The following is a 22,221-nucleotide window of genomic DNA, read 5'->3' as shown; positions in this document are numbered from 1 at the left end:
TTTTTCACATGCCAGGTTCTTCTTTTCAGCTGCAGCCCTACTTTTGGCATAAATAGGGAGATGACAAACCAAGGCCCAGCTTTGGCAGGGCAGAGAAAAGCTCAGCCCTACAAGCCCATAAGCTCTGCCCACAACCTACTTGCAGAAATGAGGTCAAAAGAAAAATTAAATTTTCCGAGCAGCAAAGCTGGAACACTTTTATTTGAAACCCTCACTAGGAGGGGAAATCATGTGTGCTGTGTGGGGGTGGGAGCAGCACAGGATGGGATCCTGGCTGCCTGCTGGGCTCCACGTCTCCTGCTCTCACTTCTTTTGGAAGAAAAACCCACACTTCATACCTGAGAGCCTTTACACATAAAAAATAGATCATATTTATTGATTAAAGTAAGATACATGATTCAGGTGTGGCACCAGCTCTGCAGCCGGGCAGGCACCTGTGCTGTACACTGACAATATCCATAGGCACAAGACATGGACGTGACCATTGCTATATTTACACAGACAAGTTTCTTGGTTACTGAGCAGCCTACAATACACAAGTGTCAAGTTTTCGTGCCCATTGGGTCCTGTGCCAGCTCTTCCTGGCTCAGCAGAGCCCCTCACACCATATGCGCCACCAGCACATCTCGTCCCATCTTCAAACACCCCTGCTCACCCCAATAAAAGGGAAGAGCTGCAAAACCCATTTAATGCTTCTGTGATATCCCAGTCCCCTTGGAAGTGAGGTCTTCACTGCTGCTTGCAAAGTGAGTTTGGATGCCAGGAGCCTCATCAGCAAACCCACTGATGCCCAGTGCCAGGCTGGGGACATGCCTTGGCACACAGCTGTCCCTAAAATGTGGCCAGCCTTCTTAGAGTGCACTACTAGCAGGGCAAGGGGAAGCATCAGATATCCCCTGCTCCTCACAGCACTCCCTCCTCTGCTCGATGATTCTGACTGAAACCCAACCCCAAGGGCCACGCTGGGGTCAGTACACAGAGATGGACATGAATATTGCACTTGTCCCGCCTGTGTCATGCCCTGGAGCCCCTTCCCAGCCCTGGGTGCTTCCTCTCTATCCCCATGGTGCCCTCCAGAGAGAGGATTTGAGTTAAAGCTTTGCTCTGTTCCTGACCAAGCAATGCTGATCATGCCAAAACCTTCCCCAGCACAGCCTTGGAGGAGACAAGGTGAGCCCCAAGAGATGCAGGGAGCAGAAGGGCTGGAAAGGGGCAGTGACATGGCACAGACCCACCTCACACCTGGCCACGGGTCCATGTACCAGCATGTGGCACCCAGAGCTGCCAGCAAAGGGACACAGTGCAGACACAAGCACCACCCAGGGAGAGGCAGGCTGCAGGGAACTGCTCCACACAGCCTTCTCCTCACAGAACCCAGTCCAACACTGAAAATAACCACAAACCTCACCCTCCACCAAAGATGGGAACGCAGCCCACTGGTGCTGTACCCACCCTCCTTTCCCACCACCAGCAGCCTTTGCCCACCCCAGGGAGACCTGGCTGCAGTGGGCTGAGGAATGAAGGCTCTCCAGAGAGCATTTGGGATGCTGTGTTAGCAGGCATGAGTTCGGCCTGTGCTGTGGAGGATGCATTTGCTCCCTTGTCTTAAAAAAGTAGAAATCCAGCAGAAAGGCAAGGAAACTTTCTAGGTAGGAAGCTTGGCTCTCAGAGAAAGGAAAGTAGCAGCGCCACAGGATCATCCCCGCCAGGCATGCACTAGTCACGACAAAAGAAGCAACAGGAGCACAGGGAGAAGTGCCAGAGAGCTGCATCCTACAGGAGGAAAGGAGCTGGGCAGAAGCAGAGGATGCAGAGGGAGTGGAACCAGGAGAGGAAGAATTAAAAACTGAAATATTATGGAGTTTTTGTGTGTGATTTGACATTCAGTATCAGCCTGCAGAAGCAGGCGGAGCGTGCCAGGGCCAGCTCAGGCACTGTAAACAAGGTGATGTATTCTTGTGGTGTGTGGGCAGCATGTGGTGACCCCTGGGGACACCCCATCCCTCCCAAAGGGGACCAGCTCAGCTCCTTGTTAAGGCAGAGCCTGTTTGCTCCCCACACACCTCAGTTCTGTAAAGCTTCTGAAAGCCAAGCGTTGGGTTGTGCGCTGGATGGAGATAAAGAAGTGTCACTACTGAAAGCGTGGGCCAGGGGTCAGCAAACCCTCCCAGGCCAGGGAGGTGCCATGCCCAGTGCCCAGCTCCAGGGCCTGCTCAGATTTCCTGCTCAAGGAAACAGAGCTGAAGCACTGCAGGAGCCAGTGCCCACGGCTGGGGAGCCCACTGAGAGAGAGCTGTGGACCTGGCATGCTCCGCTCTGCACCTCAGGCTCTGCCCACCCTCCCCACAAGGCCGAGGTGAGGAGGGAGCTCCATGCTCTCTAACCTGAGCTGAGGTTTGTCTGTTGCTGTAAAAAATAAAGTGCTCAGGGGAAAAAAAAAAAAATCAAACTGGCACAAATCAAAAGAGTAGTCCCTGTTCCCCACCCTGACTCAAGGGACAGGGGAAATATGGAAAGGTTGGGATTTAAAAAAATAATAAAATAAAATCTACATCCCTGGGATTCCTCACCTCTCCAAGAGCCTATTTACAGAGGAACTGTTTTGCTCTGCCCTAAGAGCCCCCCAGGGAAGGCACTGCCCCAGCCTGGATCCCACCTTCCAGAGAGAGCTCAGGCAGGATCCTGCTGTAGCCAGGCGGCCGTGGTCCCCTCACAGACCAACCCCACCACGCTTCCCAAGAGGAGAGGGGAGGCTGTTCCCAGGAGAGCAGGGCCCGGTGTCCATGCACCCCCAGCTCAGCATCCAGAGGGGCCAGCGGGGCGAGGGGATGGTCACTGCACCAGGACAGTGGTGGCATTCACCACGGTGGCTGCAGGTGCCACCAGCTCCACCAGCGCCTCGTACGTGCCCACCACGAAGCCCACGAAGCCAAAGAGGCTGATGGCAATGTCCTTGGCAATGACCAGGGGGTGCATGCCCTCGGAGTAGTAGGTGGCAATCTCCAGCAGCGGGGGGAAGATGAGAGCCAGGGCGCTGCTGCTGATGGAGCCCACCAGGGAGATGACCAGGTCCAGGCGCGGGATGAGGATGGCCAGCACACCTGGAGAAGGAACGGACACGGCATCAGCGCTGCCACCTCCCTGTGTCAAAGCCGGCAAAACCCCACCTAGAGATGCCACTGGCTGAGTCACACCTCTGCCCTCCTCCCTGACAGAAGACAAGGCTGCATATTTCTCCTGGCAACTCCTCCCCAAAAAGCAATTAAGCTGTTAAATTAACAACCCTTTTTGTCGCCCTGGGCGCCACCAGAGCGGGGCTCCAGGGCTGAGCAGGATGGGTGCCGCTGGCTGCCAGCATTCCTGACCCCCCTGTGCGAGCCAGCACTCCCCTGCTCCCCACACCTGGGGAGCCATAAAGCCTCAGAAACCCCATAAAAGCAGGAGAAGGGAAGAAAAAGGCATCTCCCCCCACCCCAAATCAATCCATGTGGTTTGCCTGTGTTTAGAGCTGCTCCAGCAGCAGCACGCCCACGGCACAGCCCCGGGGAGAACATTTGTTAAGACTCATTTGTCAGGTGAGAACTGCAGCCAAGGAAAATCCCCCTGGGAGACTCCTGACAGCTTGAGCTCAGCACTTCGAGCTCCAGGATATTCCTGCTCCTCCTCCTCCTGCACAGCAGCAGGAGAGGACAGAGGGATATCACCAGAGCTCTGCACAACGAAAGAGAACCCTCTGCATGCAAAGCAGACTTCAGTGGTTAACCAGTGACCAAGAGAAATAAATTGGTTTATTGCTTTGAAAGCCTTTCTGCTTAGAAACAGGAGACACTTAGAGCCATGGTGGGGTGCAGCCCCTGTGGAGAAGGGACATCTCAGGGCTCCTTATTCAAGGGATTTATTCTCTCCCTGGCCATCAGCTAAAGAGGAGGGAGGCTGTTGGAGCCTCTCTGAGCCAAAGATCACCCACGGAACTGCAGAAGAAGGAAGGTTTGACTGTGCCACCACTGCAACATCTGAGTAAGTCTAGAGATAAACCATACCTTCACCCAGGGAAACAGCAACAAACGTCCAGAGCCAGTTTATCCTGATGCTCAGCCCTGAACAGAGCCAAAGGAGTGCTCTGCCAGGTGACTGCTCCAAGCAGCATCCCTGCTCCAGCAGCCTCTGAGGAGAGCAGAGCAGCTCCCCTCCAACAGCATCCTCAGCCCACCCAACACTGCTCTTTGGACTCAGAAGTAAACAAAATTATTAACTCTCCTCTAAAACAAGCAGATTCGAAGCACCAGCTGCAGCCCTCAGCCTCCAGGGAAATGGTCTGATTTCTGCAGGTATTAATTCAAAGGGGTTTTAAGCATGCTGGTTTTGAAGTTAAAGCTTGAAAGACACCCATACACCAGACTGCATTCTCTCTTTAGGAGCCAAAGCCCTGGTGGGGCTCACAATCATCCAATGAATATTCATGCAACCCCCCCAATAGCTTTTATCCTCAGCAGAAGCCACAGAGATCCCCTACATGGAAGAGTGAGAGGAGGAGGTACAGAGGAATCTGCATCCTTCCACCAACACCTCTGCTGCCTCCCTACCCCCAAATAGGAGGGTACAGCCACTGTCAATGTCTAAAGCCATCCCATCTCTCCAAGCCTTCACTTCCATGCCTTGGTACAGCCCAACACCCTCCAGGAGAGGCTCCAACCCCACAAGAAAGTTTCAAGTTCACCCACAGCATGAGGGTGGCCAGAGCATATCACCCAGCATGGCAGGATTTCATCCCTGCACCCTCTGAGGACATCAAGGCTTCAGGAACTCAGCACAGAGATGGGCCTTGCCCACCTCTGTAAATGCAGCACTTCTGGCCTTTCATTAGTGAGAGCCAGAAACAGCAGCACTCTGCTCTCAGCCAGCTCCACTACCCTTGAGTTGGCACCACGCTCCTCTCAAACCCAAACCAAAGCCAGCTGGCCAGGTCCCTGGTGCTCAGCTCTCGTGCATCAGCAGCATCAAGCCACAGAGCAAAGCTCCATTTCAGCAGGGGACGCCAGGGAGCTCAGTCAAGCATCTCAGCTGTGCTGACAACAGCAAGCATTTAGTCTTCAGGAATCAAAGTCAGCCAAAATCAGATACCATCTGATTTCACTCCACACCTTTCCCAAAGGTCCACCAGGCTCCAGCCAGGAGCCTGTTCCACCAAAACCTCCCTACAGGCACCACACACCACGAAGGGAAGGGAGCCTGTGGAGCTGCTCAAGGCATACCTGCTCAGCAGCACTCCAGGGCTCTGGTTATGGGTCACCTACCCCTGTCAGTTGTCTCCTGCTGTGATCCACACTGCAATGAGTGTGTGGGCACAAGAACACCCCATCCCTCACAGTCAGTGACTCCCTTGCAGTCATGCCCCCATCACACAGGCACGAGGAGCCTGGCTGCACACTGCCTACAGAAAACAGCCTCTAGGCTAGGCTGCCCTGGCACTGAACCCTGCTGGGTGTTTTCATGCAAGCCTTGGTGGGACTCCACTTCCTGCAAAATTGCCATCCCCAGGCCTGAGGCTCCATGGAGATCTGCCACTTCTAAACAATACAGTTTACTTCTCCTCCACTGAGAAGACTGGCCCCATACAGAGGGAGCAAAGGACCACTGCTGCTGCTCTTTGGAGGCCACTTGACCCACTGGTATGCATTAGCCAGGCCCAGGGACTGCCAGCTGTGAGGGCTTGAGCAGCAGGGCCAGAGGTGCTGGGGCAAGGGGTGAAAGCTCAGGGGGAAGGACGTGTCACAGCCTTATGGCAAAGTCAGACAAGGTGGTTTGTACTCACAGGTGACACAGACCAGGGCCACCCTGAGGAACAGGTTGACCAGCCAGCCCCAGCGCTCCGACACCCGGGCCACCAGGGGAGGGATGATGATCTCAGCAGGCACGTAGAACTGCACGGCGTAGGTGAAGAAAATCCCAATGGAGAAGAGCAGCTTGACAGCTTGGTACAGCCTGGAAAAGACAAGGGCACAGTGAACAGGCTCTTGCTCCAGCCCCTGCAACATCAGCAGCAGAAAGCAGAAGGGGAATGCTCTGCAAGGACATTTGTGAGCCAGGGGTCTCAGCTCCTGAACACTCTTAGAAAATTAAGGGTGATGCATTTAATTCACAAGTACCTTTACTGACCAAGAGACAGCAAAGGCACGTATCAGCTGCAGCCATGATTACACATTCCAGCTACTGCTTGGCTTCTGAGGAAGGGGATGAGGACAGCACTGCTGAGATAAGTCTGGGCTTCCATGCAGAGTGAACATCACAGTGTTCCAAAAGCAAAGTGATTGAACTCAGCCTCCTCCATCAAACAAAAAAGAGCAGCTATTTTTGGAAAGCTGCATGATACACGTTTGGGTGGGGGAAGAGAGTTAAAAGAGCAGTTTGGGATGGGCAGAAGGAAGGCATAGTGCACACAGGCTGTACACAGCACCTTGGGCTCACCCCAAGTCCAATCTCACCATGTCCCAGACCCTGCAGTAATACAGTGTGGCTGCAGGAGAGAGCTCCCCACAGGTGACCAAAAGGCACCTCCCAGCCCCATCTCTGCCCTCAGCTTCCCAGCAGCAGAAAAAGCCTCTCCAGAAGAGAAGTAACATCTGGTTATCTCACATATGGTCCTAACCCTTCCCTAACTCAAGACATACTAACCAAGCAGGAAACATGGGTCCTGGCCATACCACTCGGGTAAATATGGGGTAGATCCAAGCTGAGCAATGTACCTGGCTCCTGCCTTCCCTCTACCTTCTTTGGGCCTGTGCCCTTCTGTATGTTGGGTCTCAGCATCCACCTTCTACAACAGCCTAAACCAGGGAAATCCAAGTATTCCCATGCAAGACAGCTTTGAACACTAATGGCAGAGTCAAACATTTCCCAGAGATGGAGTTAGGGAACACCTAAGTGAATGGAATGTTACACAAGTCTATGGGATCAGATCAGATGTATTCAAGGTTGCAGCCAACAGGAGCCTGAAGCCACCTTATCATCTTCAAAAAAGCAGGGTGATCAGGGAGAGCTCCTGCTGCCCTGGGAGAAGGATAATATCCAGCCTTCAGGAATGATGAGGGAAGGTGTAACTACCCAGCCTCACCTCAATCCCTCAACGGGTTAAGTTCCCTTGGCATCCATTTCCAGGCACATACTGGACAGTTGAGCAGCCAGCAGGGAATTGCCAAAGGGCAATCATGGAAATATCCTCATCAGTGACCTGGATGAGCTTTCAGTGACCCAGAGCACATTCTCAGCAAATTCCAAGCAAGATCAAATTGGAGGATATGGCTGACACAGCTTGGAGCAACAACATGATGTCACAGGCAATGCTCAAGTGCAAACACAAATTCCCACACACAGGAAGGGCTGGGGCCAGGAGAACAGGACCTTGGGGGTCTTGGTGTGCAGCAGACTGAACATGAGCCAGCACCAGGACCCTGCAGTGATGAAGGTCAATCACAAAGCAGGCTGTGCTAGCAAAAGTACAGCCAAGAGGTTAAGGATAGGGACCAAGGGATTTTCTTGTTTAGGGTTTGTACATCTTGAGTATTGTGTCTAGCCCTGACACTCCCAGGACAGGACTGACTTACTCTGCAGAGCAAGTTGAGTGCAGGCTACTCTAAGATGCTTGGGGCTGGAGCATAATGTACAAAAAGAGGCTGCAAACCCTGGGCCCATTCAGCATGCTGAGAAGGTTAAAAGGGGATATTACTAATGTCTTCAGATGCCTAATAGGAGGGCATGAAGGAGAGAGTAACAGGCTCTTCTTGGAGCTGCACAGCAGAAGAAACAGGTGCAAAGGGACAGAGTTACATCTCCAAAGGATGGTCAAGGGCCAGAAGAAGGGCCTGGATTGGTAGGGAATTACTGTCCTTACTGATACTCAACATTTAAGCTGGTCCTTCTATGAGCAGGTGAGAGGACCCAGCAATCCCATGGTGTCCTCTCCAACATGAACTACCCTGAGGTTCCAGAGGCAAAGTGAACAGAAAGTTATGTCCAGAGTCCAGAGTGCGCCCATGCTGGCACAAGAGTGCATAGGAGCCCTGAGCCACCGACCCACAGCTGGCATATCTTATCACTGCATTCCCAAGGAAGTGATTCTATAAAAGCCATAAAGTGCTCCAGGGCAATCCCAGATTAATAGTTGTTACTAAAAAAAACGTACAGAAGAAGGTTGTATACCAGTCCTGCACAGGTCAGGAGCCAGGACAATAAGACCAAAGGGCATTTTAAATATCAATAAGAAGAATTCAAGCATTACCCTTGTTCCACAGAAAATACATGCCCATGCACAGCCTTGGAGAGGTACTCTGCCACCCACAGCAACGCCTGCTTCAGCCAGACTGCCATGCTAGGCCATCCCAAAAGGCTGTAAGAAGTGAAATATCCTCCTGGGGCCATAAGCTCTGTCAATACCTACCTTCAACTGGCCACATGCAACCCAACGGCTTCCCCTCACTACAGCATTTCTTCACCCTTCAGATGGTGCAGTGAGGCAACCCTTCCTAGGAGGCAAGGAGGGATTTCTGCACAGCAGCACCGTATTTTGGACACTGTGGTTAGACCTGGGCACTGGGAACTGACAACACTCCTCGTTTGAGGAAGCTGTGGTTTCAGAGAAACGGGACTGAAAAAGTCAAAAAGTCCTTAGTCACTCTGTAACTCAACGATTCCTGAAACACTCACCAAATCTGCTCCAGAGATCTCCAGACAATGGCTACAGCTAAGGAAGGCTGCAGCACCTCCACCACAATCCTTGCCTTGTCTCCCAAGCTTCAGGCAAACCCCACACATGACTTCTTACCCACAGCCCTATGACCAGCTCCTGCAGCCCAGCCTTTTACTGCCAGAAGAAAACCCACAGGCAAGGCAGAATGGGCAAGACATTCATTTCAAAGTCTCCACACAACACCTGTGGTTTAATCAATGGAAGTGGTAGTGAAAACTTTATCTCAGTTATCATAGCCCTTACTTGAGATAACCCATTTCCAAGTCCAACATCTACTGCCAAGAGGCAACATGTACAAACATCAAGGTGTCCTGTGTGCCAAGTGACAAGGAACACACCTTCCCTGCAGCTGTCCTGCCATGTGCCCAGGCTCTCCCAAATGCTGCTTCCAAAGGGCTATTCTCTTCTCACTATCCAAAAACCCCCTATGGTTACTTTTAGAAAATTAACTTTAGAAAACTTTACCTTCAGAAAAGTAGTGTAGTTTAAGAAAAGACAAGGTGTGGACACTCCTAGAAACATGGATTTGCACTATTCTCTCTGTAGCCTAGCAGGTCAGAGTAATCCCATTCTGGGATTAGACAAGGACCTGTTCTAAGAGAATGTCATTCTTCAGGGCAAACAGAGCTGAGATTCCCTGCAGAAGCCCGCTTGCAGCATTTCAGTTCAGCAGATGTCATTGCAGGCTGTGGCATGCAGAGCCCAAACCTGGAAATGACCTGCTTTCCACCTTCAGGAGAAACAGCAGTATCTCTTCCCCTCCACACTGCATTTCAGTTTACTGAGCAGAAGAGATTCACACCTCCTGTATTTGGCATGGTGGGATTCAGACTTCCCTACAACACAGGCACATCTTTCCTCCAGCCCCATCCCTCCTCACTGAGAGCAGGGACCTGGCAGAGCTCCCAACCCCTGCAGAGGACAAGACAAGTCTCTTGGCAGGAGCAGGATCTTCTACCACACCAACACCAACATCCAGCAGTGCAGTCACTACACAGACCCAGCATGAATGAACATCCATGCACTCCAACTGAAAAGAAACCCACACAGCAATAATTGAAGCAAAACCAGGCTCTATTTTTGTTAAATCCTTGCTGTCTCCAGAGCTCCAACTGCGCAGCTCTACAAGGACAGCACATGGAAGCCTCAGTGACTCAAAACTTGAGTCTTGCCCAAATTTATTCAAACAGTGAGACAGTGAGTCACGCTGCAAGGTGCTGGGTGCTACTAGGAACAGAGAGAGTGAGCTGAAGTGGAGGACAGGCACCTCCAGCTTCAGGTCTCACTCAGGTCTCTTGCAGGATTTCAAGCCAGCAGAGATCATCAAAGAGAGCTGCTTACATTTCTCCTGTGGATGACTATGGAGCCATGACACTGAGCAGCCACCAGCCCTGGCAAGAGGAGAAACAACCCCTCCAGGCAGGCAGGCATGGGGTCAGGGCTCCAGACAGAAACTGGAGCATCTCAAGAGGCTTCACCAAATCCCAAAGGACAGACAGGTTTGGGAGGCTGCTGCAGAGCTCAGCCTCCATGGAAGAAAGGGCACCAGTGCTCATAGGCAAAGCACTGGTTCAAGATGAGCCACATCCGAGCTCATGTGGAGCCCAGAAGTGGGAGTTTTTTCACGTGCTACATTTGAGGAAGAGAAGTGAGTTTTGCACAGTTCGGTGATGTTCTGGTATGGCTGCATGGGGGTTGTGTTCAACAACTGCTAGCCAGAGCACTGCTGAGCCCCAAAAAGATGCCATAAGGCTCCAAGAAGAAGACAAGGCTCCAAGAAGAAGACAAGAGCTGCACCTACCCAGGCAGACACCACCAGGGACCCTGATGAAGCAGCCTGAGCTGCAGGACCAGGCTCAGACACTACAGCAACAAGCCTCTTCCAGCCCATGATCCAACAAACCTTGTCAAACTCCCTGAAGTCTGCCTATGGCACAGTTCCTCAAGCTTACCCAGATTAGTTCCCGTAAGGAGTGAGGTCCCTCTCTCCCACCTGCCTGTCTGGGCCCCTCATTCCTCGCCCCCAGTCCCTCCATTTCCCCCAGCGACTCACCAGCAGTTGGGCAGGTTGAGTGTTATGCTGGCCTGGATGTCTGCCCCAAAGCGCAGGTAGCCCAGGACACTCAGGCTGATGTACAGGATGGTGACAATGGTCATCCCCACGTAGAGGATGACTGGGAACTGACGGGGGTTCTTCATCTTGTTTTCCAGAGGCAGCACCTGGGAGAAGAGGAGTAGGAAGATGACAGAGCAGCAGGTTGCCTGTTCCTCTATACCCCTCAGCCCCAAAAAGCAGGAGGGGCAGCCCCATGGCCAAGCACAGCCTGCCATGCCAGGGGATGGGCTAGTCCCACGTGGAGCCTGGAGAATCCAGCTGAAAAAAAACTGCACTGGAGATTTGAGTTCTGTACTCCCATTGGAGACCTTCAAACTGGTGACAGCAAGTCTCCAACAGATCATCCACACCCTTGTCTTAAAGATGGGACCTGCTCCCTGCCCTTGGCAGGAGCTGTACCCAGTGCTGGGTACAATGGGCAATGGCCATTGGGGCAATGCCAACCACCTCATACTTTGGGTGCATTACATCCTGCACCCCAAAACAGCACAGCCATGCCCACTATTTTATACTGTTCTGTTTTCCCCAGAAAATCCTGGAAAGACCAAAACACTCTCTTCTGGTATCAAGTTTGTCTTGACAAATTTCAACTAGGCAAGACAATAAAAAGATGAAGGACAGAGTAATTCTCTCACCTCTATACTACTAACACTAAATACAGGCCTTCAGCAAACAATTTTATAGCTGTCCTTGAGTGGTGTTGATTTCAAGAAGAGACACAGTGGAAGATCTGATGAGAAGGCAGGACAGGAATAACTTTTATTTGCTTCTTCACCTCCAAGTCACGCAAGGAAGAGAGCGTTTGTGCCTCAGTGCTGGCAAGAACCCTCTGCCCAGGGCATAGCATTCAGTAAACACACCTCCTGTAATGGATTTGGCCTTCTCCAGCCCTGTGTTTATACAGCCAGCTTACATTAAGAGATGAAAACATTTTTTCTTCCTTTGAAGGGAGTTCCCGGAAACAACCCACAACAACAACATTTTAGGGAGTCATTAAGCCCTCCACCCACCGACCCAACTTTTTTCACAGACACTGTTGGTCTATTTACAGCACCCTGCATGAGAGGCCCATTTGCATGGGCAGGCTGGGGCCACACGGCTGCTGAAGGGAGATCTCGCTGCCTCCACAGCAGGGTGGGAAGGAAAGGACCACATCTTTTCAAGCCACACTTTTTGGCCTCCCATTTAGGCAACTTCAGGATCCAGCCTGGTAACAAGACTCAGGACAATTCCTCATCTACAGGTCAGCCAGCAGAGTCCAAGGCAAAGGCTGGTGTGATCCCCAATCTACTGGCAGATAAAGCCACCTCTAAAAAAGCAGCAACCAGCCTCCTGAGGTTTGGAGCACGTGCTACTCCAGCACCAGAGTTTGACCGAGGAGATAGCCTGGAGCTAAAGATAACAACATCATCCAGAATTCGGGCTATTGTCAGAGAAGTTCAGCTGCAACTGCAGCTGCAAAGCAGAGCAGGTGCTGCAGCAAGTCCGAGCAGGGCTGAGCCTCCTGTGCAGCAGCCCCACTGCCACACGCCCAGACTTACCACGCCAATGCCTTCAAAAGCAAAGATTGCAGTGCCAAAGAACAGAGGGTAGGTCTTCCAGGGTGCTGCCAGAGGCAGGTTTCTGGGATCAGGAATGTCCTGGAAAAAAGCCCATGCAGAGTTCAGACACAAGGAGGATGGGGAAGACGTGGCCTGTTCCCATCACTCCCTGTCACAGCCCCATGCTGCAGGGAAAGCCCTGCAGAGCCGAGGGAACCATCATGCCCACAGCAACAAGCAGAATTCCACAGCATCCAAACATCCCATTCCTGAGCTCCCTCCACCTGCCAAAACATGGGACAGCACAGAAATGAGGAGCCATAGACACGTACCCTGACGATGTACTGGTAGATCACAACAAGGCTGACAAGCATGGCCACGTTGGCCAGCATGGAGAAGATGGACAGGACCTTGAGGTTCTGGATAAACGTGAGCAGCACCACGAAAGGCAGGATGGAAAGCATGTACAGGCGAGAGTCCATGGTGGGGGTCATCACCACCGTCCTGTTTGAGCTGCAGTCATTGGTGGTCCCATTTGCAGCAGACACAACCTGTGGAAGCACAGGAAGCCCTGGTGAACCCCCATCACACAGGTCTAAAAGCCACAGCTCTCAGCAGCCCATCCCAGGTGGGTCAGAGTACTCCAAGAGCTCACTTCAAACACAGCTAGCTGATTAAAATCAAAGCAATGTGTGTTTTCAGATAGTTCTGAAGCAAATCCCTGTTATCTTGCAGGGGACACAGGTGGGACTGCCTATGACACCTGAGCCAGGACAGCAAATTGTGCCCAAGCCCAAGTTCACCAAGCAGGACGACTCAGCACCGAGAGCAGAGAGCACAGGCTGCATGTTTGCACGGCCCATGAGGTCAGTTGAGATGAAAACAAAGAGGCACTAACAGCTATTTCCAAAGGTCTTTTCCCCCTTCTTGCACCAAGTTGTTATCTAAGTCACACAGTCCTTCTGTAACTACCCAGCACCCTATTCATGTCCAAGGACAACTGGAAACGACTTCTGGCCCCCAAGTTCACTTTCTTCATGACAAATCATCCTCTCATTTGGGGTCTTCCATCTCAAAGGCACTCCAGGCCATGTGCTCACTTCTAGAGGTAGCTCAGGCCCAGGAACCGGCTGGCTGAGCCATCCCTCCCAAGAGCATGGGCTTGCTGAATCACCAATACTACCAGCACCTGGTTCAGATATCAGGTTCTGTCCAGTCACTGCAGCAAAGAGGGGCCTGAAAACTGTTTTAACCTGCTCCAGAGCAAGTCCTGCCCCAGACGAGAGGCTGAAGAACTCTGTGTAAAGCAGCATCCGCTGTAGGAGAGGGCAGTGCAGGGCCATGCACCCATGGGGCAGTGCGGCTCAAGCCCCAGCCTGCCCTGCCTCTTCATGGCTTGCTCCAAAGCCATTTTCCAAACCAAAGCCCTGCCCAACACAGTGGCACCTTGCCCAAGGTACCACCTGCACCATGACTCCCCACCTAACATGCTAATCCTCACCACAAAAAGAAACAAGCAACACTCCCCTCTCCACACCCAAAAAAATCCAAAGCCAAGGGGTTTCCCACCTGTGGCCAAAAAAAATGGTGTGGATTTGCAGGTTTTTGCAAATTTCCCTTGAGGCTTAAGACAGCCTTCAGTCTTTTCTGTGAGGGCCAAGGAGAAAGAAGCCCACCTTAAAATGGAGCAGGGGGTTGTTCCCAGGGGTGGGGACCAGCAGTAGCCTGGCCCCTGCACACACCCTGGTCTCTTCTGCTCTTGGGGCTGGTGGTGTCAGATCACCAGTGCTGACCCATTTACTCCTCCTGCCACCCCACAATGGGAATCTCCTCAGCTGCTGCTTCGGGAGTAAAGGAAGAGTCTCACACTGAAGGGACCCCCCTTGCTCCCCAGGAGCCCCCTCTGAAGCTGAAGGCTATCACTGAGGAGCAGATGAAGGGCACAGCCATGGTGGCAGTGACCAGACCATTGCTGCAAGAGCAGAGCAAGAGTACATGGGGAAAAAGGCTGAGCAGTGCCTGCAAGGCATTGAGCTGGCTGGGAATGGGGACTCATTATTCCCAGTTTCTTACAGAACAGGAGCCAGCCAAGTGGTTCAGGGTTTCTGTTTATTTCCTCCTGAGGCCTGGCAGGAAGAAACTCTTTCTCTATAAAGATGTAATTAAGCTTCAGAGCCACAGGATGAGGAAAGAAACTGGAATGCAAACAGATCCAAGGAAGAGAGAAGAGAGGTTCACAGCAGGTCCTGGGACGCACACATTACCATCGACACCAATAAACTGATTAACTGAGTGCGACAGGACAGAAAAGGCACAGTCCCTCTGCTTTCATCCCTTTCGTGTTGTTCCCTCACTAAGTATGGCTCTCCCTTTTCTGGGCAACACAGGACACCTCCAGCACCTCTGCAAAATCAGAGATTCTCAGGAAAACCTACTCTGGTTGAACAGGAAAACCAATCCACAAAATTAACTGCGAAGAGGAATGAACGTTTTTGAGCAGCATATCCTACAGAAACCAGACCTTTGGTGGAAAACAGCCACAGGACACAGGAGCTAAGAACAACCCAAGCACCTTCACACCCTCTCACCTCCCCCCCAGCTCATGAAGGAGGTGTAAGTCCAACCTGTCTCAGATTGTCCGCCAGAAAGACAAAGTACACACAGCAGAAACCCAGCTGAGTGATGATCAGGAAAACTCCCACTATACGTCTGCAAAGCAAAAGAACACCATTTGTCAGCCAGATCATACGAGAAATATGAGCCCACTTGCATGGCTTTGGGTTGCAGTTGCACAGTGCAGTGGTGCTGCTCTCCTCAAGGTTGGGGTGTACAGGTCAGAGCAGACTCAGCTCACTTCTCTGTGATCGAGAGGACCTTCTCCCACCCAACCTCACAGATCTCTGACTCCTCAGTTTCCCCCTCCCATCCCTTCCAGTGTCAGGACCAGCCTCAGGAGAAAAGTCTCCTTTTTGGGTTTAGCACCTGCCCAGAGTCTGCTGCTGAATTGTCAGAGTTGGAGACAACACTCCTTCGACACACAGAGTGAATGCTCCCATCCCCTGACATGCAATGATCTGTGTGATGCAATGTGGGACACCCACGGGGCAGGGAGCAGCCACTGGCAAGATGGGCCAGCACTGCAAGACCCTATTCACCCCTTTGTTATGCTGTGGACACTTAGTTATCCCACGCATTTAGTGTAAGTCACATCTGGCTGGGGACAGAACCGGATCAAAGATCTCAGCATCACCCTCTAGGGGACACTGAGCATTCAGGGCAGGTGAGTCCAACAGCAGTTTATTCACTTGTGCTTATCTGCTGACACAGCTCAGTGACCAGAGGCTCTTCTGTCCCAGCTGCAGCACATGCTGGGCACAAAGACAAGTCCCTGCCTGGGGCAGCAGAGCAGTACCTTCCCCAGATGGCATGTGTCCTCAGGCAGGCACTGGGAGTTGCCTCCAGCCCATACATCACAGCACCTCCATAGTCCAGAAACTGCTTCTGGAACCTGTCCAGAGAAAGGAGAAGGATCATCACATCAGCCCTGTCTGCTAGTTCCCAAGGCAAATAGTGACAATAAAAGGAAAACAGTTCCTTGTGAAAAAGAAGAGCAGTTCCCAGCTGAGACTTCGGCATGGGCAACTTGCTGCTGAGGGGTTCAGAAAAAAACCCCGGGGCTTTTTGAGCAAGATGGGAGAAGTGTAGGAGCTGCAGGGCTGGGGAGTTGCTTCTTACCTGTTGCAGAAGTGATGGGCACATTTCACCAGGATGCCCATGCAGTGCACAGCCACGACTCCCATCACCAGCAGGCTCAGAGGACCCAGCTGCAGGGGAAGAGAGAGGGAAGGCTGCACTCTGATGGCCAAAGGCAGAGCTGCACAGAACCTTTTACTTCCAGACAGAACTCCACGGGCTGGGTGAATGCAAATAATGCTGGAGGCTGAACCAGAGCTCTGGTGCAGCTCCCAGGAACCAGCCTCCCAGGACCAAGTAACCTGACAGAGCCACGAGCTTGACAGAAATTGTGTAAAAGCAGCAAGTTGGGGCAGTTTGGGTGTAGCAAAGTGCTTCCAGGATTGTTTTCCAAACTATCTTGACACTTCTACTATGCAGGTGATGAAGAGGTCACGGCCTGGACACAGCATCCTGCCTCACCCCAAGAAGAGAAAACCACAAGCCCAGCTCACACACTGAACTCCCTCACACCAGGCAGCAACAATGCAGGAGGAGCAGGAACAGTCTCAGCAGTGAAACAAAGCCACAGAGCTTGGGGTACAAACAGGTGCAAGTCACCAAACACTGTGAGGTGACTGGGCAGAGACTCAAGCCCCAACACCCCAAGCTGCCCCTATGGGGTCACTCTGCCCCACAGGCTCCAGCACAGCAGGGCTCAGCTGCCTTACCAGGATGCCAGCATTCTTCACAGCCAGAGGCAGCCCCAGCAGCCCTGTCCCAATATTCCCCTTCAGCAGATGGATCAGGGTCTGGTACCACCTGAGGGAGAGCAGATGCAGAGGTCACTGTCATCAGGTGCCCACACCCACACACAGCTTATCCTGTTAAGGGTCCACAGCAGCTCTGAACTGCTGCAAGGAGTGCACATGGAGATCATGATCCTGTCCCTTGAACTCAGCTTAGCCAGCTAAGGCCCAGCTAGGTGTGAAAGCACAGACTGAACAAACAGTTTTTGGGTGGGCATTTACAAAACCCGGCAAAAGCACAGCCCAGCACCAAGGAGCTGCACAAGGAATGTCTCTGATTTGAAGGGATCAGTCTCTGCCAGGCAAAGACAGCATCCTTTACACACCTGGGCACAAGGAAGCCCCCAAAACATGGCTGCAACACGCCCACATAGCCTCTGAATCTGGGGGTGCTATTTGCTTGTCAGATTTCCCCAGTGAACAAACGTGAAGTGAGAAAATATTGGGAAAAGCATCAATCCGTGCCAGCAAGCTCATCTTCCCCAGAGAGCAAAGAGCAACACTGGGGCAGCTGCTCGCTTCATTCCAGCACCCCACAGATGCAGGACCACAGCTCTGCCCTCATCCTCCTCCTGAGAACTCCCCAAGAAACCACACCATCACCATCCTCTAGCAAAGTCAGCAGGGAGCCCCCATGACCACCTCTGCCCTCCCCAGTGCCAGGCCAGCCCAGCAAAGAGGGGAGCATCACTCACGTTGTGCCGTTGGTCTCCCCGAAGCGCTGGTAGGACTCGGGGTGCGCGAAGCCGTTCATGCCGTCGGGAGGGCTCCCCTCCGGTGTGACATCCGTGGAACTGTAGTCATTGTAGTCCTCGCTGCGGAGGCGCCGCGTGGACATGGTCCCTGCGGGGACAGTGCCATTAGAGGTGCCCAGCTCAACAGCCCCCTTCTCAGGCTCCTTGGGGTCAGCCATTGTGCAGAGAGACCAGCTCGCGCTGCCAGAGCGAGGTCTCCTCCAGGGCTTTTATGCAGCCGCATGCTCACGCCCAAGCAATCACAGAGCTGGCATGTCCTAAGGTCAAAGGCACATGCCACATTCCCACTGGCTCTTCCTGCAGGCTCGTGCCCATGTTTTGGACACACCCAGACAGAACGGGGTCAGTATCCTGAAGGCAAAGCCTGGATGTAAACCACTTCATATTAGGCAAGGAGCTGCGTACCCCTGCTCTAAGGGTGGTGAGTGTGTCACCACAGGCAGTGGGGTAGGAGGGGACATGCTGGCACTGTGCCTCCTGCTCAGGCACTCGGGACTAGGGCCGTCAAATGGATGGGCCAAGAAAGTGTAACTGCTTTTAACTTGCACACAGTGTGCTGCAAGGGAACAGCTTGCTCTTGCCAGGGAAGGGAAAGTTTCCTAAGTTCTCTCTTTTTTTTTTTTTTTTCTTTTCTTCTTTTTCTCCCCTTTTTTTTTCCTTATTGAATTCCCCTAATTTTTTTTTCCTTATTAAAGAGAACTTTTACAAAAATGTATTATACTCCCATCAGAGAGGAGCACAGACCATGTGCTGACAGCAAAACACCTGCCCTAAAGGTTTCACGGCCAAGGAGGTGCATATGGGAAAAAAGGGCTTCCCAGGATGAGGCATTTGCACAGCCCGGAGCTCTTGCTCCAGCAGAAACTCCAACAGTGTCCAGCAAGCCAGGAGCACCAGCACAAATGTCACCAAGGACACACACCTTATGACTTTATCTGGAAAACAGTCAGCTGTTTCAATTCCCACACATGCCACACCCAGCATCCCAAACACCCACTGAGAAGGAGCACCAGAGGGAGGGAAATTATGTGTAAGGTTCTTGTGCCACAGACTGGTGTGACCCAGCCCCTGCCCTACAGCTCCTCTGGGCTGTCATGCCCCAGGCACCACACCTGCCCCAGCAGTCCTGCTGCTCCCCATTCCACTCCTCAGCACTGGTAAAGAACTGGGAGCAAGAGGAAGCAGCAGAGAAATGCTGCTACTGCAAAAAAAGTCTCGTTTCCTGCCAGAGCTCTTCATGCACCCACCGAGTCACACAAGAGCCTGCCAGATGCAGACTCAGCATGTACTAACACATCTGGCTGTGCAGGGAATGCTCAGCCCAAGCCACCCGGGTGCTGCTTCACCCCCAGAACACCTAGGCATTCCCCAGGTTCTGCAAACCTGGCTGCTACACAGATAACAAGCCAAGAGCTGCATCCACTGGGAGGCTCCAGCCTAGATATCAGAAAGGTAGCAGGGAGCAAGGGTTTTTCCTCAGGTCTGGATGCTCCAGATCCCAGCTGTTCTGGAGCAGTTATCCAGGCCACAACAGCGGTGCTGCTTTTCCTGCAGCACCAGGCAACAGCAGCAGCAGGAAGCAGCAGTGTGTCCCATGGAATACCAGGCTCTGGAGCAGCAGTGAGGCTGGCTGGCTGGCTGGCAGGCACTCCAGAGCCAAAGGCAACACATGCATCACTCCTGCCCAGCCTCCTCCCTCACAGCTGGGACACGCAATCCTGAACCGGCTCCGCCGCAGGCAGGGCGATCCGGTGAGGCAGGGACCAGGAAGAGCGGCAGCAGGAGTTTACACAAGGAAAGCGTTAGAAGCCATTTGTCATCGGTGACAGGCCCAAACCTGGGAGGCTCTGCCGAGCACCACGGGCTGGTAGAGAACAAGGAGGCCAAGGGGGTGGAGGAGTGGGTCAGGCATGGGTACCCTTCCAAAAGATGGCTCACACAACATCAGAAGCACCCAAGAGCAACGACTCCAAGATGAACACAAAGTGGTGACATCACTCTGCCTGATCGCTCCCTGTGGGTTTTTTTTTTCCCTTTCAAGCAGGCCCATCTGCTTTCTGCTTTGAAGAGCCAGGGAAATGCATTTATCATGACTTGCCTGCCTTGTGTCTGGATTAAAGGTTGCGTAGCAGCAGGGAGCAAGCACTCTGCTCTCCTGCAAGCAACAAGAAAAAGCTGCAAAACTTGTCTCATCCACACGACAAACATTCAAAACCAAAGCAAACCCCACTATGCCATTTCCTCTTTATTGGAAACAGCAAAGATGGGAACATCTACATTCTGTTTCCACTTCAAACCCAACTCCTCAGCCACTTTCATGCTCTCTTTTGCCACCCACACACAGAAGCAATTTCATCCCATTAGGAAAGCTGGGGGGGTGGGTAGCGACAGCAATTTGTGCCTTATAGTGACTGCTTCATGCCAGAAATCAAAAGCAAGATGTGACTTGCTGCTGACCCTGACAGCTCCCCCCAGCTGAACTGGGGCTGTGTGCAAATCAGAAATCTTCTGGAAAAGTGAGCTTCAGAGCAAAACTCACTGCTGCTTCCCACTACGCGTGCTGAATTCTTCATTTCCAAAGCACTACTTGTAATAATCCACCTCAGCACGACACAAGGGAGAGCCAGGGCTGCCAGATCCCCCTGCCCTGCCTGGAGGGAGGCCACCATGTGCATACCAGCCTGGCACCTTCCAGTCACAGCATCAGTCCTCTTGTCTCTGTGCTCCCACAGCTCCAGAGAGCCCCAGATTCACCTTTCCAACGTCTCACAGCATGGCCTGGTTCCCACAGCCCAGCTTCTCCCCACAGGGAGGCTGCTGGGCACAAACGCCACCAGTCCCCACAGCTCCCACCGCAGCCAGGCTGTGCTGCCCACTGTGCGGCTTCCTGCACCCTCCCAGTTGCATGTAGCATCCCGCATCCTTCCCAGCACCTGACATCGGGGGCTGTGCCCCCTACACCGCACGGCACGCCCGGACACTCCGAGAGGAGCTCCATGGGGTGCCAGCCTTCATGCAAGGCACGGCCAGCACGGCCGGAACACCCATGTCAGCCTCCAGCACACCCCGGGACCCCCAGCACCCATGTCAGCTGCCAAGACCCCCAAGCCCCGAGTACCCGCCCATGCACAAGGGCTGCCAACGCGGCCCTGGAGCTCCGAGCCATGTCAGCGCGCCCAAACTGCCCCGAGCACCCACGCGGGACGGCGGCACTGCCGGCACCTCGCGCATCCACCGCGCCCTCCACGGCTCCGGGCACGCCGCGGGCTGACAAACGGCTGACAGGCGGCTGACAGTCCCCGGCCGCAGCCCCCCGGTCCCTGTCCCGCCGCGGTCCCCGTCCCGGAGCCGGTCCCGCACCTCTCCGCCGCCCCGCACCGCCCGGCCCCGCCGGGCCCGCTCGCTCGGCCGCGCCGTCACGTGACCGCGGCTCAGCTGAGCGCCGCGCCTGCGCGCCGGGAGCGCGAGCGCGAGGGGCGGGGCCGGGCGAGGGGCGGGGCCGGGCGAGGGGCGGGGCCGGGCGAGGGGCGGGGCCGGGCGAGGGGCGGGGCCGGGCGAGGGGCGGGGCGGGGCCGGGTGAGGGGCGGGGCCGGGTGAGGGGTGGGGCCGGGCGAGGGGCGGGGCCGGGCGAGGGGCGGGGCCGGGCGAGGGGCGGGGCCGGGCGAGGGGCGGGGCCGGGGGAGGGGCGGGGCCGGGGGAGGGGCGGGGCCGGGGGAGGGGCGGGGTCGGAGAGGAGCGGCGCGGGGGCGCCCCCTGGCGGCGGGAGGCCGGGTCCCCCAGCCGCGTGTGGGGAAAGGCGGGAGGGCCGCGCCTCGGAGCCTCCGCGGGCACCGAGCGCCGGGAACCGAGCTGGGACACGGCCTGAACGGCAGTACTGAGGGGAGCCGAGGGTGTTCGGCCTCGAGGAGGCTCGGCCGTGGCTATATCACTCTCTGCAACTCCCTGAAAGAAGGGTGAAGCCAAGTCGGGCTCTGCTCCCAGGCACCAGCGACATGACAGGACATGGCGTTAAGCTGCGCCAGGGAATGTTTAGATTGGACATTAGGAAGACTTTCTTCACAGTGAGAATGATTAGACATTACAATGGGCTGCCCAGGAAGATGGTGGAGTCACCATCCCTGGGGTTTTTTAAGGACATTAAACACTCAGCACCATGGTGTGGTGGACACGGTGGTGTTCAGTCACAGGTTGGACTCACAGAGTGAGGTCAGGATCACAGAGATCTTCTTCAAGCTGATTAATTCTGTGTTTCTGTGATCCCTTGCAGCAGGGCTGATCCTTGGGACAAGGCCTGCAGAGTCATGCAGGTGTCAGTGTCATAGAAGGTCACCAGGATGGCCCCCAAAGCCCCCTAGCATGGGCTCTGTCCCTGTGTCCCCACATCAGAAAGCCACATTTGCAGGTCCCTGCCCTGCCCCTCACACAGGAACTGGCCTCGGGGCTGCTCAGCTCCACTGGCCACAGCATCCTCCACCACTGCCCGCCACCTCCACCTCCCCCAGCTCACACCCACATCCACACTATTCCCAGCAAAACAAATGTCACCTCCGGGTCACTCCCAGCAACAAGAGGCACTGGCTCCATG

The 22,221-nt window shown here is 53.9% G+C and overlaps 1 protein-coding gene across 1 annotated transcript; it reads right to left on the bottom strand.

Annotated features, from left to right (window-relative positions):
- Positions 1-343: 343 nt before the first annotated feature.
- Positions 344-21,056, bottom strand: LOC136367506 (proton-coupled amino acid transporter 1-like). The gene is made up of 11 exons (XM_066329198.1): positions 20,997-21,056; positions 17,577-17,724; positions 16,804-16,894; positions 16,136-16,224; positions 15,813-15,908; positions 15,025-15,109; positions 12,733-12,951; positions 12,401-12,499; positions 10,797-10,963; positions 5,813-5,982; positions 344-3,101 (listed from the first exon to the last, which is right to left on the bottom strand). The coding sequence occupies exons 2-11, from the start codon at positions 17,717-17,719 to the stop codon at positions 2,833-2,835; spliced, it is 1,428 nt and encodes a 475-aa protein (XP_066185295.1). The 5' UTR covers positions 17,720-17,724; positions 20,997-21,056; the 3' UTR covers positions 344-2,832.
- Between the last annotated feature and the right edge of the window lie 1,165 nt (positions 21,057-22,221).

The sequence above is a fragment of the Sylvia atricapilla genome, chromosome 14 (assembly GCF_009819655.1).
Source record: "Sylvia atricapilla isolate bSylAtr1 chromosome 14, bSylAtr1.pri, whole genome shotgun sequence".
Classification (NCBI taxonomy): domain Eukaryota; kingdom Metazoa; phylum Chordata; class Aves; order Passeriformes; family Sylviidae; genus Sylvia; species Sylvia atricapilla.
This window is presented reverse-complemented; position numbering and strand designations above follow the sequence as displayed.

Bases quoted from the DNA above. Each gene is read 5' to 3' on its own strand.
- LOC136367506 (XM_066329198.1), bottom strand. From the start codon at position 17,719: ATGTCCACGCGGCGCCTCCGCAGCGAGGACTACAATGACTACAGTTCC. The intron at 16,225-16,803 runs GTAAGGCAGCTG...CTTCCCCTGCAG, and splicing joins TGAAGAATGCTGGCATCCTG to CTGGGTCCTCTGAGCCTGCT. The intron at 12,952-15,024 runs GTTGGACTTACA...GTGCTTCCACAG, and splicing joins TGGCGGACAATCTGAGACAG to GTTGTGTCTGCTGCAAATGG.